The sequence below is a fragment of the Patagioenas fasciata genome, chromosome 30 (genome assembly GCF_037038585.1).
Source record: "Patagioenas fasciata isolate bPatFas1 chromosome 30, bPatFas1.hap1, whole genome shotgun sequence".
NCBI lineage: Eukaryota > Metazoa > Chordata > Aves > Columbiformes > Columbidae > Patagioenas > Patagioenas fasciata.
The window spans coordinates 2190531-2206101 of NC_092549.1; the positions used below are offsets into that span (position 1 = coordinate 2190531).

The 15571-nt window shown below is 51.9% G+C and overlaps 1 protein-coding gene across 1 annotated transcript; it reads left to right on the top strand.

Moving 5' to 3' along the window:
• Nucleotides 1-9477: 9477 nt before the first annotated feature.
• LOC136112877 (olfactory receptor 14J1-like) lies at nt 9478-10410 on the top strand. Its single transcript, XM_065857794.1, has one exon. The coding sequence runs from the start codon at nt 9478-9480 to the stop codon at nt 10408-10410; it is 933 nt and encodes a 310-aa protein (XP_065713866.1).
• Nucleotides 10411-15571: the final 5161 nt, after the last annotated feature.

Here is a 15571-nt window from a genome sequence, read left to right on the forward strand (position 1 = left end):
GTGTGACCCGAGCGCACGACTGCCCTGCCTGCTCCTGCCTTGGGGCTGGGGGAACTCGGGTGACAAGGAACGACAGAATGGTGTGGTTATGGGATCTCTTAAGTGTCCTGGGACTGCTTTGCTAATCACTCTGTAATGGTTCCCGGGCTATTAACTCAATATGTGCCCAGAGAGGCAAAAAAGTCCATGACATAACTTTCCAGTTCAGGTTTCCATCTCACAAAAAAAGCCACACTTGCATTTTCTCATCAGCAACACACTGAAAGATGGAAGCTGAAGCAGCACGTGCCTCTTGTGAAAACAGATAACAACAGATGGTTCCATTCAGTTGATCCTTAGTTGCTTCCTGCACAGGAAACCTGTCCATTAATTTAAACCTTGGTGTACAGGCAGGGCCTTGCTGATGTTCCTGTGTCACAGCAAGTGTGTGGATGTCAGACTTTCCGCAGATTTGTGACTGAGTTTTCCATTTTCCCTAATAAAGGAAAATCTTGCTGTGTACTCCTGAAGTCTCCCATACGTTGGTGGGTTTAGAGAAGGACGGGGAGCTCCAGTGAGCTCAGGGAGGACCGGGCAGCATCACGGACAAAGCAGACGGGAACTCGACTGGGTGAACATTAATGGAATTTATTGACAGATGAAACTGCCGTGTCTCCCCCGTCTTTGGGTGGATCACCGTGCACCCTGAACCAATACAGGCAGGTGTAGTCCGGGTGGCCCCAGTTGCTCAGCACTTGCAGCCTGATGTAATTCACGACCCCAGGGAGCTCGTTCTGCAATGACAAGAAGAAATGAGACACCTTTTTGTCTCTGGCCTGTGAGCACTGACAGAAGTGCGACGGCCTCGATCAGCAGCTTCCTTCCTGCTGCCCCGCGGGGGCTTTTGACCTGTCGTGGTGCAGATGTTCTTATCCTGCTCTGCGCCATTGGGCCATGAGAACAGCAAAGGAAGAAGCAGCGACCAGGTGCCTCAGCAAATACACTGGAAAGTTCTCTCCTGCTTTGGGGCACACGCTTCCACAGTCAGAAGACCCAGTGCTGGTGTCAGTAAAATGTGTCGTTGCCTTCTCTAGAAATCCATGGAAACAGAATGGCCTCCCTGTCTCTGGTCATTGCCAGCACCAACAGAATCCTCAGGAAGCCCAGTATTTCTGGTCTTTAACGGGCAGACCAGCAGTCGTGCATCCTATGGGATGTGGCCGCTTGTGTGCACTTAGGATCCAGACAGTCAAGCTGATTCCAGCTTCAAATGTGGTGCTTCTAAGCACTGAAGTTTAAACCCACAATGAAAGAAAAGAAGATCAGCAGTGCAAGCATCCGTCACCAGGAAGCTGAAGCAGGAGAAAGGCCAGCATGGCACACGCTCAAGGACAGGGCTGCCTGAAGCCCTTTGGCAGGGAAGCCTCTGCTCATCCAACCGCATTTCTCTCCTACAGTTTTCCTCCCTCTGTGCCCTCATACCTTCAGCTGGAAGGTCTGACTGGGATACAGTGCTGCCAGGAAAGTGAACTGTCCCAGGAACGTTCCCTGCTCCTCATGTTCTTCCTTGAAGCCCTACAGAAAGATGGGTGGAGGAAACAAGAGTGTCTGGTGCATCATGAACTTCAGTCGGTGAAGTACGGGGCTATTTCAGCTACGTAGTCCAAGGATGATGAGCACAAGGAAAAGACGAGAAGCTGCAGGTGGGCAGCACGCCACACTTGCCCACTCAACGAGTCCAAGCTGGCAGTCAGAAAAGGAGCAGACGCTCCCAGTGAGAGGGAGGTAACCTGAGGATCAGAAATAGCGCTGGGACTGGAAGCCAAGAAGGTTTAGGACCATGCACTGTCCAGCTCCTTTTCCCTGTAGCTCCTGGAGTAGCATCCTGTCCCAGAAGCTTCTTTTTGAGTGGTACATTGAATAAAAGAGGAATACAATGAGAACGGAACGACTCCAAGGAGCCTGTTTGTTCTGAGAGCCAGAAGGAAGCTTCAGGTCCCAGGACTCTTTGACCCATCTTCACCCCCTGCTCAGAAATGCTGTGCAACCCCTGCCCCCCACTCCACAGAAATCACTTACGTAGACAGCAAAGTCCTTTGGAACTCCGGAGATGCTTTCTCCATGGAACGCTGTCCCTGAGACATGGTCCATGGTGACGGCTCTGGGAATGAGTGGCATGGACAGCTTGATGAACACGTGTCCCTGACTCCCTGGGAAGGGCCAGCAGTTTCCGGGATGATTTTCTGCCTGAAAAGACAAGAAATACTCAGCAGGGAGACACAGGAGGAGAGCAGGTCCATGCGAGAAGGGGGCAGGAAAAGAGGCTTCGAGGAGCAAAGACAGGGGGGAAGGACACTCGGAGCAGCGTGTGTTGGTCATTCTCCCAACATTTGTCAGGAGGAATATTGCACTGTTGACTTGGAAAAGGCTTCTCAGTTGTCATCCATGTCCTACAGTGGGTTCCCCTTACTGTCATGGCCCCTCTGGAACACACAGCAGGGAGCCATAAAACTGTCGTATGGGGCCGTGGAAATAGGCAAGCCTGTGAACCAGCCTTTCTGTGCTTTCCATGGGGTCTGGCCCATTACAGGCTCTATCAGTGGGGGCACTTTTAGGGCACGAGGTGGCCCTTGACTTCTCGCCCCTTCTCTCCTACCCCTGGGCACGTTCCAATGCCCATCTTGTCAATCTGGACAGGAAGCGGTTTGGAACTGGTTTGTATGTACAATGTCACTGCACCTGCTGATTTGAGGGCGTAATCATCCATCGGGACCTGGATTTTCTCCAGCTTCTCCAAGGCTTGACTGATGATCTCCTGAACAACCTGGGAAGGAACACAAAGGAGAGCGCCTGTTGGAAGGAAAATGACCGGAGCAGGCAGCTCCCGTCAAGGCCAGCCAAGGTGAAGGGGACAAGGCCCATCTCAGATGGAAGGAACGCTCACATTGCCTGGAAGCCTCCCAGGTTTGCTCTGCTCTGATTGATGGGATCAGAAAGGGGGGGCTGCTCACTCCAGTGCTCTGAATGCTGGAGCTGCGGGAAGGGGCTTTTCCTGTGGAGAGGCCCCAGGCCAGGCAGCACGGGCAGACAAGGCTTCTGGGCATGAGATAGGCCTGGCTTAACTCTGCACTGCTGAGACCATTCTTTCTTTCCAGTCCTCCCTTGAGGAGGACCCGAGATCTGGACGCAGAGGAAGGTTCGACTCAGACAGCTGTCATTCCCGTCACGCTCTCTCTTCCCCATAAGGAAGTGTGGAGCAACAGGAAAAGGAAGCGTGGCCATGGCAGCACTTGTTCCAGCAGCACCAGCCTGTTGGCTGTGACAGGGAATGGAGCAGGATACGTGCTGGAGGGAGGATAAAACCCCTGAGCAGATCCTTCTGCCTTGTGCCCTTACCCGTCCGGTAAAGCCTGGGAGCTTTGCCTGCTTCAGTCCTTCCTGCAGAGCCCGCTCAGCCACATCCTTTGTGCTCCAGCGCAGGTGATAAAGCTGTTCCTGGAGCTTATGGAGCTGTTCTGGCAGTGGCAGGGTTTCACTCAGGTCTGCAGTGGTCCAGGGGGTTAAGGCGCCAAGTCGTCCCACATGGTAAACACCTGTCAGACACACACCAGAGCTTAGAACCTGGTCTAAGGCTGGGCTATGCCTCGGGCTGCCCGCTCCCCTTTCAGTGTCTCTCCCAAGTGCCATAGTTGTCTCTCCTCTTGTTGTCTTTGACAGTGGCCACCATGGCGTACGGGCACAGCAATAGATGGACGTTCCCTGCCCTGGACTGTGCTCCTTGTCCTGCAGAAGATTCTCAGCCCCTGGGGCAGGAGAGCTCAGCCACGGCCTCTCCCTGGGCTGAAGAGAACTGGCTCAGCCCTCCTGGGGAAGGCAACTCAGCCCTTCCTCACCCACACCCGTCCCGCTGGAGCAGGGACTGGCACAGCTCTGCCGGGGACTTCTGCTCTTAGCTGAGCTCCTCTGCTCACAGCAGGGGAAGCAGAACAGGACAGGATGGAGCCCCGAGTACCTCCTAAAGCACCGTACTCAGGTCAGAGCTCTGCATAGACTCGCCAAAAGAGAAGAGAGCAAGGAGCAGCACCAGGGTCTTTGCCTTCAGCGCCTTCATCTTGCTGCAGAGCAGATAAAGAAAAGGCTGGTGAAGCTGGCGGTTCCTGTGCAGATCAGCAGCAGACTGGAGAGCAGCACAGGGACTGCAGCCCTTGAGCCTGGCGTTCCTGCCGTGTGCATTGGCTTGGTCCTGCACCAGCTCGAGTCACTGCTGGTGTTGTCACCAGCTCCACCAGTGGGGGATTTGTCATGGCAGCAATTGTTTCGTTAGGGACAAAGGGCTCAAGATTGACTCCGGACTAAGAGCAGGAACTGCAACAAGAGCTGTGGCCACACTTCCCATCTGTGGGGCTGGAGACGGGTTCTTTAGAAATGGAAGGGACATAACAAACGCCTGTTTCTCCTGCCCAGCATCCGATCGGCACTTGCTCCTGTTTTCCTCCCTCTCAAGAGAAGGCTCAGCCTGTGCCCCTACAGTTCAACAGCTGCCAGGCGGGGGGTCTGTGTCTCCCCTCTCGCAGCGTTTCTTTAGCAACCGGGTTATCTCTGGCCCTTCTCTTGGCAGAACTGCAGACAAATGCAGACTGGGTAAAGAGGGAGGGAGGGCACAATTTATAACCTTTGAAATAAGGAGAAGGAGACTCGAGAAAAATACAAGAATTCTGAGAGGCTATGCAGGGAGAAAATTAGAAGGGTCAAAGCCCAATTAGAGCTGGACCTAACTAGTGTTGTAAAAGGCAACAAGAAATATTTCTATGAATATATCAGGAACAAGAGGAGGGTTAAGGAGAATCTCCATCCCCTGGTGGATACAGAAGGAATCATAGGGACAGAATATGGGGGAAAGACTGAGATATTAAATGCCTTCTTGCCTCAGCCTTTAATAGTCAGAACAGTTGTGCTCCAGGCACCCAGCCCCCTGAGCCAGAAGACGGGGATGGGGAGCAGAGTGAAGCCACAATAATCCAAGAGTGAACTGTTGGTGATCTACTGCAGCACTTGGACATCCACACGTCTATGGGGCCAGATGGGATCCACCCAAAAGTGCTGAGGGAGCTGGCAGAGGTGATCACTGAGAGCCTTTCCATTATCTACCAACAATCCTGGCTAAGTGGAAAGGTCCCAGTTGACTGGAAGTTGGCTAACGTGACACTCATCTCCAAGAAGGGCCGGAAGGAGGATCTGGGGAACTACAGACCTGTCAGTCCGGCCTTGGTGCCGGGGAAGGTCACGGAGCAGATCATCCTGAGTGACATCAGGCAGCACATAAAAGACAACCTAGAGATCAGGCCCAGTCAACACAGGTTTACAAAAGGTCCTGACTGACCAGCCTGATCTCCTTCTATGACAAGGGGACCCAACTAGTAGATAAGGGCAAGGCTGTGGAGGTTGTGCACTTAAGACTTCAGTAATGCCTTTGACACCGTATCCCACAGCATCTCCTGGAGAGGCTGCAGCTCATGGCCTGGATGGTGTATCTGCGATGGATAAAGAACTGACTGGAGGGCCGGGTCCAAAGAACTGTGGTGATCGGAGACAAATCCAATTGTTGGCCGGTCACAAGTGGTGTTCCCCAGGGCTCAGTACTGGGGCCTGTTCTGTTCAATGTCATTATCTGGATGAGGGGATTGAGTGCAGTAAGTTTGCAGATGACACCAAGTTGGGTAGGAGTGTTGATCTGCTGGAGGGTGGGAAGGCCATACAGAGGGTTCTGGATCAGCTGGATCATTGGGCTGAGGCCAACTCTTTGAGGTTCAACAAGGTCAAGTGCTGGGTCCTGCACTTGGGTCACAACAACTCCAGGCAGCGCTACAGGCTTGGGGAAGAGCGGTTGGAAAGGTGCCTGGTGGAAAAGGACCTGGGAGTGTTGGTAAACAGCAGATGAATATGAGCCAGCATTGTGCCCAGGTGGCCAAAAAGGCTATAGCACCTGTCTTGTATTAGGAATAGTGTGGCCAGCAGGCCCAGGGCAGTGACCGTCCCCTGTACTGGGCACTGACGAGGCTGCATCTTGAGTCCAGGGGTCAGTTCTGGCGCCTCATGAGAAGAGAGACCTTGAGGTGCTGGAACAAGTTCAGAGAAGGGCAACAGAGCTGGTGAAGGTGCTGAAGCACAAGTGTGATGGGAGTGGTTGAGGGATCTGAGGGTGTTTAGCCTGAAAAAAAGAGACTAATTGGAGACCTTCTTGCTCTCTACAACTGCCCGAAAGGAGGTTGTTCCATGGAGGGTGTTGATCTCTTCTCGCAAGTACACATGTAATAGGACAAGAAGAAATGGTCTCAGGTTGTGTCAGGGAAGGTTCAGACTGGGTATGAGGAGACACTTCATGGAAAAGGTTGTGAAGCAGTGAAACAGGCTGCCTGGGGAAGGGGTGGAATCACCATCCCTGGAGGGGTTGAAAAGACATTTAGATGAGGTCCTTAAGGACACGGTTTAGTGCTAGAGCTGGGTTGTGGCTGGACTCAATGATCCTGAGGGTCTCTTCCAGCTGAAATGATTCTATGTTTCTACTGACTAATCAAATCCAGGGCAGTTATTCCCTTTAATGCCAATTACAGGCCTGCAGTGCTATGTGAGGTGTCAAAGCTCTCACACACCCCTCCATGAATTTGGCAGGTACATCCAGGAAAAGCTGCAGCCTGTGCTGTTTGACATCCATGCAGTAACCGCCAAGGCGTGTGGGACAAGTCACACGGCTTGGGGTGCTGCGATGGCTGGGTACAGGCTTTTCAGGAGAGACGGGCTGGAAGAATCAGCAGTGGGATTCCCTCAAAGTGAAGAAGTTGCTTGGATCTATGGAGGTCCGTCATGTGCTGAGTGGCTCGATGTGTTTTCATTGTGAGTGAAGGCACCAATGAGAAGGCACCTGGAGTTCTCATCCCATTCGGTTCAGCACTGGTGTGACCCCACACACACGGGTGTGTGTCACTGTGCGGCTTCCCAGTTTGGAGAAGCAGGGAGAAACTGGAGAGTGCAGGGCTCTGCCAAGGCAGGTTCAGCACCTTGTGCACATGGTGTGGGATTCTGAGGGTGCTGGGCTGCTTTGGCCCTGGGCTGCTTTGGCCCAGAAGTGCTGGGGAGGTTGTAGCAGTGCAGGAGTAGCCTGAGAGTGCTTGAAGGGTGGTTTCAGAGGTGGTGGAGGTTTTCTTCATAGTGGGAAAGAGCATGAGAAAGAAATAATCGCACAAAGTGCATCTTGGGAGGTCCAGACTGGCCATGAGCAGAAAGGAATGTGAGTGGAAGGGCAGTGCTGTGGTGGAGCAGGTCAGCAGAGGGAGTCTGCATCAGCCCAAGGCTTTGTGCTTCAAGGAACAGCTGGGGAGGATGGAGAGACCTCAGCAAAGGAAGGAAGATGCTCAGACAAGAGCAAGGTGGGGCGGCAGGGGGGATGTCTGCAGCCTGCAGGGAAAGAGGTGCAGGGGATGCCACAGCACAGGACAGGCTGTGGTGGAGATGATCAAGGGATGTAAGGAGGCTGAAAGGCCCCACCAGACCTGAGCTCCGTCTCCCCTTGGCTATGGCTGTTGTCTCCACCTCTGATGCCTGTGAGGAGACACCTTGTCCTTCCAGCACAGGGGCCTCATGGCCTCCTTGTCCCCAGCCAGGAACCTGGCAGGTGTGGGACCATAGTCCTGCCCTTGGCCTTGCACAGCCCCACATCACACTGTCCCAGGAAGGGCCCTGGGCAACGTGGGAGGGACAGGATCTGCCTTCCCAGGGGCTGGGGGTCAGGGCTTGCCCCTTTTATTAATAAAACACATCCAGGTTTACTGATCATCAGAGCCACCTTTGCTTTGCTTTTCCTTACCTTTTCATCACTGCCTCCAGTTTTCTACTCTAACCACACCCTGGGGACAGTTGCTCAGTAGTGTCCTTCAGTGGGACCCATTAACAGTACAAGAAACTTCGGAGTTTGAATCTGACTTGGACTTCTCAAGAGGTTTCATTAACTTCACCTCAGGGTCTGAGGTTCATGGATTCGGCGCCAAACCCACCAGAGGGGTCATTAAAGCACCTTGGGCTGCTCCTGTGCTGCTGAGCTGGGCTGGGCTCCTGGGACACAGGGAGCTCCTGGCAAGCGGCAGCGCTGCAGAGAGACAGCTCTGCCCAGGAGCAGCTCCTCTGCACAGCGCAGCAGGGCTGAGGGCTCTGCCTGGGGATCTCACGGAGACGAGCAAGGCAGAGAGAGATTAAAGGTGGTCAGGACTGGGAGGATGACTGAGAGCTCACTGGAGGAGAAACCTTTGCAGCCCTTGCCATGGTAAGTCTCTGGGTGCAGGGCAATGCAGCTGTAGCTCCTGGAGGCTTCTCCTAAAACTGGCACAGGCACACCTTGTGGGATCTGTAAGGAGGGGGCTCTTGTCAGGCAATGTTGAACAGCTGTGAAGCTGGGTGAACACCCAGGGGTGCCCAGGTCTGCCCTGCAGAGCAGGGTCCCTGCACCCCAGGGCTGTGCCAGGGCAGGGACTCTGCCGCCTGCCAGGGTCAGCACTCAGCCTGCCCGGGGAGATCCCAACAATAAGGCGGGGAGAAGCTGTGGGGGGAAGGAGTGATCCCAGGCAGGACATGGTCCTTCTGCCTTTGAGAGGGTGCTGTGTGGGTCAGGGTTGCTGACAACTCACCCCCAGGGACATTCCAAGAGGGACAACAAGGCAGGGATTATCTGAAAGGAAAGCAATTATTGCCTTTTGTCCTCTACTCTTGGCTGGCTGGCTAGGAAAGATAAGATGAAAGTATGTCTTTCAGTTATTGAGGAAGTGCTGAAACTCCAAATATTTATTTTTCTCCTGAGGGCCTGTCTGTGTCTCCCTGTTCTCTCTCAGCAGGAGCGCTGGGCCATGTCTCCTTGTCCACTCAGTGGCTCCGCTGCCTGTGTTCTTCCCTCAAACTCTCTGCAGCTGGGCTTTCAGCTGAAGATCAGATACTGATGCTGCAAGTCCTGCCATGCAGATATCTCTGTGGGAGCAAATTCCCTAAGCCCATCACACCCTGCGAGGCTCTGGGATGTGCGATGTGTGGTGCTGGGGAATGAGCCCATTCTGTCCCAGTCAGAACAACTTTAGGACATTGCACTGCTTCCCTGGCATGATATTGTGAATTATGATTACGATATAAGTAGATTATGGTTATGAATACACACAAGAACTCCCCCCCTTTCCCAGGTCCCGGTGCTGTAGGGCAGGGTTGACTCCTTGGGAGCCCACAGGAAGAGGCCCTGATCCTCACAGCACATTCAGAAAGCACAAACCACAGCTCCAGCCAGGGAAATGACCACAGGGGCTGCCAAAAAGGAGAGAACACTTTGCATTTCTGTATGCGGTGGCACAGGTGGGAGTAGAAGGGGAATGTTGGTTGAGGGTGGGAAGAGATTTTCTGGGAGAACCCTGTCCTGATTTGTCAACGTGCTCTCCTGTTTCCACAGTAACCCACGACCAGAGGCAGCAAATGTCCAACAGCAGCTCCATCACCCAGTTCCTCCTCCTGGCATTCACAGACACACGGGAGCTGCAGCTCTTGCACTTCTGGCTCTTCCTGGGCATCTACCTGGCTGCCCTGCTGGGCAACGGCCTCATCATCACCACCATAGCCTGGGACCAGCACCTCCACACCCCCATGTACTTCTTCCTCTTCAACCTCTCCCTCCTCGACCTGGGCTGCATCTCCACCACTGTCCCCAAATCTATGGCCAATTCCTTCTGGGTCACCAGGAACATCTCCTACACAGGATGTGTTGCACAGCTCTTTCTCTTTACCTTCTTGGTAGTAGCAGAATATTGTCTGCTCACCATCATGTCCTACGACCGCTACGTTGCCATCTGCAAACCCCTGCACTACGGGACCCTCCTGGGCAGCAGAGCTGGTGTCCACATGGCAGCAGCTGCCTGGGCCACTGGCTTTCTCCATGCCCTGCTGCACACAGCCAATACATTTTCACTGCCACTGTGCAAGGGCAATGCTGTGGATCAGTTCTTCTGTGAAATCCCCCAGATCCTCAAGCTCTCCTGCTCACACTCCTACCTCAGGAAAGCTGGGTTTCTTGTAGTTGGCTTTTCCTTCGCTTTTGGCTGTTTTGTTTTCATCCTACTCTCCTATGTGCAGATCTTCAGGGCCGTGCTGAGTATCTCCTCTGAGCAGGGACGGCACAAAGCCTTTTCCACCTGCCTCCCTCACCTGGCCGTGGTCTCCCTGTTTGTCAGCACTGCCATGTTTGCCTACCTGAAGCCCCCCTCCATCTCTTCCCCATCCCTGGATCTGCTTTTGTCCTTTTTGTACTCGGTGGTGCCTCCAGCAGTGAACCCCCTCATCTACAGCATGAGGAACCAGGAGCTCAAGGATGCCCTGAGGAAACTGATGACTGGATTTCTTCTGAAGCAATAAACTGTCTCTATCTTCTTCTACATGAAAATTACAGTCTAACTCATTGCAGGTTTTGTTTATCCTTGTGTTTGTTTATTATGAAAATATTTTAATTCCCTTTGTAATTCACTGCCTGCTTTTCTTTTCTCACTGAGTGGCTGTGTCAGTGACAAATTTATGCTCTCTGTGCTTAAGTAAAATAAAGGGACCTTCCACAACTTTTTTTTCTACTGACATCGTAACTCCAAGGCCTTTCTGGAGCTGCAGGGACAGTTCCCGTGTGCATAGGTGGAAGGGAAAAGAGCTCTCGCATGGCAGCACTGCCAGGGAGCACCAGCGCTTGTTCTTCCAGAGCTGTTCTCATTCCACTCCACACTCTCCTTCCCATCCCTTGTGTTGGTGCAAGGCCTGAGTGCTCTGGCAGCTTGGTCCCCGTCCTGCTGTGTGTCAGTGCTGTGAGCGCAGGCGGGGACAGGCAATGGGCACTGCTGTGACAGAGCTGGCCTCACAACAGCCTTTTCGGGTAGAAAGGTGATCTCCTATGGGCAGGGCCTGAAGGTTTAGGTCTTCTTACAAAGATTCTCTCAAGAACACACCCAGGAAAGTGGCCACAGATAAAACACCATTGTGCAGCAGAACAGTGTGTGTGTGCAGGGCTGGCACACAGCAGTGTCCTCTCACACCCATCCCTCCTGTCAGAGACCTGCAGGACCAGCAGAGCGGGGTCTGGGCTGTGCCCGTGTGCACTGGACACCCTGCAGAAGGTGCCCCAAAGCCGTCATCATGGACTTGCTCCTCACAGCCATGATTTGCAGCCCTGGCCTCTCACCCCAGCTCAGGGAGGCTGTTTTTCCCTCCACAGAGGGACACTGAGTGAGCAGTTCAGCAGCCCATGTTTGCATTGCAGAGGTCAGATGTGAGCAAGCACATCAGGTATTCAAGATTAATTGAACTCAAATGAGCACAAACACCATCAGCTGTTCCTGGGGGTTCCATGAAGGCCTGTGGGACAGACAGCATCTCAAGGTCACTTCATGTTGGGAGTAACATCCCATTGTTAACTGCATGAATACAGCACTGGGATCTTCTTCCTTGAACCAATGTCCCCGTGTCCATTCCTCATGACATGGGACATCTCAGATGAGTGCAGAGCAGGTGACACACCACAGGGCGGAGGTGCCTCCCATCCTTTGGGAATGGCAACAGGAGGCCAGAGGGACACTGTGACTCCTGCCTCTGTGTGTAAAAGGGACAGACTCTGTCTCTGAGTATTCGTGGGTGCATAAGGAGTCCCGAGACCCGCTCAGATACAGATGCCTGATGGAACCCTGGCATTTCTGTGTGTGACTGCAGGAACAAACCTCAGTGGCCCAGTGAGATTCATCTCAGCTGCTGGGACAGGCTTCTTGCCAGTGCTCCTGTCTGCTACATCACCCTTGCCCATGATTCTGGATTGTGCTCTCAAAAGTGACAGCAGAATCAGAGAAGTTCTGAGGTCCTTGGGAAAGGAAGATGTCAAACCCATCTCCAAGAATGGCAGGAATGAGAATTTGAAGAATTATGGGCTGGTCAGCCTACCTCCGTCCCTGGGAAGGAGATAGGATGCGTCTTCCTTCACCAGTCTCCAGGCACCTGAAGGACAAAGAAGGGAATGCTGACCCCAGTGAGTCTCAAGAAGTGCTCTGAGCCCATTCCAGAGCTTTAGACCCCACTGAAGAAAGTATTCACCCAGGAGCCACATCATTTTGCTCTGGTACTTCAGTCCTAGTGCTCATCACATGTCCTGAAGACAAACTTATGCACCCCTCTTGTCAACCTTACCCCAAAAGTCACTTCTAGACAAAGCTCCTGAGCTGGGGCCAAGCTGGAGAACTGAGGTCCAGCTGTGACCAGAGGAAGGACAAGGCCTGTCCTGGGTCCACTAAAGGGCTGGAAGTCTCTGCGATCTCCACCAGAAAAGGCAGCATGCAGGATCTGTAGACCATCCCCATGCCCATTTGAGGCCCTTAGGAAGAGTTCCTCTCTCCAAATATCCAACCCAGCTTGTTGCTGCATGAAGAACCAGGAGAAACTGCACTAGGACCCTCATTCCAGACCCTATCTCCTCCTCCCCATACATGCAGTGCTCTCCCCCTTGTCACTGCGGTGGTTCCATGGACCTAAGAGACACCTGTGGGGAGGAGATTTTGGGTAGGGATATGGTGTCCTTCAGTGCTCCTCATGGTACCTCCTGCTGGGCTTTGTGCCACTGGTCACAATCCTCTGAGACTGGATGTTCAGTCCGTTCTCAGTGGTGCTAAACAGGAACATGCCCACGAGCACATTGGGCTGCACTGAGAGGAGCATGGCCACCCAGACAAGGGCGGTTATTGTCCATCTTGACTCAGCACTGGTGTGGTCACATCTGGAGCGGTGTGTCCCAGTGTGAGCTTCCCCATTCTGGAGGAACGGGGGGAGCTGTTGTGTGGCCAGAGAAAGTCTGGGTCATGTATGGAGATGCTGAGAGACCCAAACTTCTTTAGCCTGGTGAAGGGGAGGCTGAGGAAACGTGCTGTTTGTACTGAAACTGAGTTAACTTTCTTCATGTATTTTGAACCTCTCTCCTTCAGAGCCAGTACAGTCTTTTGTTTAGATTTACTATGAGAATAATGAGATAACGCTGTTTCTTCCCTGGGATAGACTTAATTTTGTCTTTTAGCAGCTTTACGGTGTTTGCCATTTGCTATGAAAGGAATGTCAGAACTCACTGATATCTTGGCTGTTGTCAGGTAAACCAAGGACGTCTTTGACCATCCAGCTGCAGATGCAAATTGGCAGGAGGAGAGACAGACAGGACAGCACCTGGATGGACATGCAGGCTGGTCGATGAAATAGTCCCTATGATTAGCATCATGCTCACTCTAAAGCTGGAGCTGGAATTTACTGCTTGCTACATCCATTATTTTGAGTTTTCCAGCTAGTTTGGTGAGTTCCATTCAGAAGTTTCATTCTGTCAGGAGTTCAATGTCGGTTCAGCCTTTTGCCGTTCTGCCATTCTGCAGTTGGCCTTTGGGCCTTTCTGCCTGTTGCCATTTTGCTCTCTCTTGCTGGGATGGGCTGTCCAGGACCAAGGTGCTCCCTTCTGCAGGACTGGCTGTTCCGTGTGACTGGAGTTACATGAGGCATTGCACTGAGTATATTTTCTTAATTTAATTTATCTATTTCTATTTAATTTACCTGGACTATTGTCAGTGAAACCAAGGACTTCTTTGGAGTCCAGTTGCAGGTACAAATTGGTAGGAGGGGGCAGAGACAGGACAGCACCTGGATTGACATCCAGGTCAATCAACGACCTATTCCTTACCATTGGCGTCATGCTCGGTATGAAACTGAAGATGCCTTTTTCAGCCAGTTAGTTTTAGTTTTCTGGCTCCTTTGGTTAACTCTGTTCAGAAGTTCCATTCTACTGGGAGTTAAATAGTAGTTCATTTTTTATGATGTTTTGCTGTTTTTCAGTTTGCCCTCGGGCCTCTCTGCCTTTTGCACTTTTACTTCCTCTTGCTGGGATCAGCTGTTCAGGACCAGAGTGCTCTCTTCTTTTGGGCTGTCTGTTCAGCACAACTGGAGTGATGTGGGGGATTATGCTGAGTATCATATATTTTACTTCATGTATATTTTAGTATCTTATTAGTAGTAGTGTATTATTTTTCTTGTTTGGTTTGGTGGTTTTTTTTTTTCTAAACCCCCAAGTTTCTCCTTTCCCTTTCTGTTCTCTCCCTTATCCCACTTGGGGACTGGGAGCAGGATGTGAGCAACTATCATGGTCTGAGTTGGTGGTTGTGGTAAAACCATGACAAGAAAGAGTAGTAGTAGCTTCAGAAATGTTGAAAGTCACTTTCCAAGATGATGACCTCAGGATAAAGAAATGTCATTCTGAGTACAGTGCTGTGGTCATGCAGAAGGACTCTGGATCAGCCATGGCTTTGTGTTTCAAGGAACAGTGGGTGAGGATGGAGAGACAGCAGCACAGGTGGGAACACACTGCGGGGAGAACAAGGTTGGGACGCGCATGGGGTGTCTGCAGCCTGTGGGGAAACAGCCACAGGCCTGGGACAGTGTAGGATGGACTGTGGTGAAAATGGCCAAGGATGACGCTGGATATCCCTGAAAGACCCGATGTCTTTGTCCCCTTGGCTATTGCTGATGTCCCTGCTACCGAGGCCTGAGAGAAGACACATGGTTGTCATGGCCATGGCACCCCATTGCCTCCTTGCACCCCCAGGAGGTGTCACACCATTGTCCTGCACTGGGCATTGCACTCCCCACATCCACAGCAAGAGCCCTGAGACACACGTGAGGGACAGGATCTCCCTTCCTAGGGGCAGGGGCTCAAGGCTTGGTCATTGTCCTTCATCAAACAAAACAAGGGTTTTCTCAGCATCAGAGCTGCAGCTCCTGTGCACCAGCTCCACCTGCTCTCCTGTGTAAACACTGCACAGTTATAATGAGTAAAACACTTTCCTCAGCTGTGTGTGCAAGCTGGATCTGATGAGGTCCACCATCCACTAGGGACATGCACACAAGTACTGGTTTAGACAGAGAGATAGAAAAGGATAGAAATAAAGACAATTAACATGTTGACTGCCATGTTAATTAGAGCTCTGAAGAATGGGGCAAGTTTGTAACTCCCTGAAGCTCAAAGTAGAAACCAGACAATTGAGAGGAACTGAATGACCAAAGAGCAAGTGGAGGAGAAACCTGAGATTACTGAGAAGGGCAAACGTCCAGACAGTGCTGGAAAGTTGTCCTTTGACATGGACATTTAATCAGGAGAGGTGGGAACTCCTGAATGATGAGGGAGATTAAATTATAGTGTGTTGGTAACAGAAGTACAGGAGAAGACCAGTGTATCTTCTCCTACCCTTAGTGCACTTCCTGGTAATTCACTTCTTGGCTTTTTCTCCCTTTGTTTGTTCTAATATGTAAAACAAACAAACAAACAAACAAACAAACAAAAAACACCAAAAAAACGAAAAACCACACCAAAAAACACACACACAAAAACAAACCAGCAAACACAAAAAAAACAACCAAACAAAACCCCCCCCAAAAAAAACCCAAACCAAAAAAACAACAACAAAGAAGTGCACCTTTCCAGGCAGACATCGGTCATCAGTTGTCTCACCATGAACAGCCAGTGCCA

Bases quoted from the DNA above. Each gene is read 5' to 3' on its own strand.
- LOC136112877 (XM_065857794.1), top strand. From the start codon at position 9,478: ATGTCCAACAGCAGCTCCATCACCCAGTTCCTCCTCCTGGCATTCACA.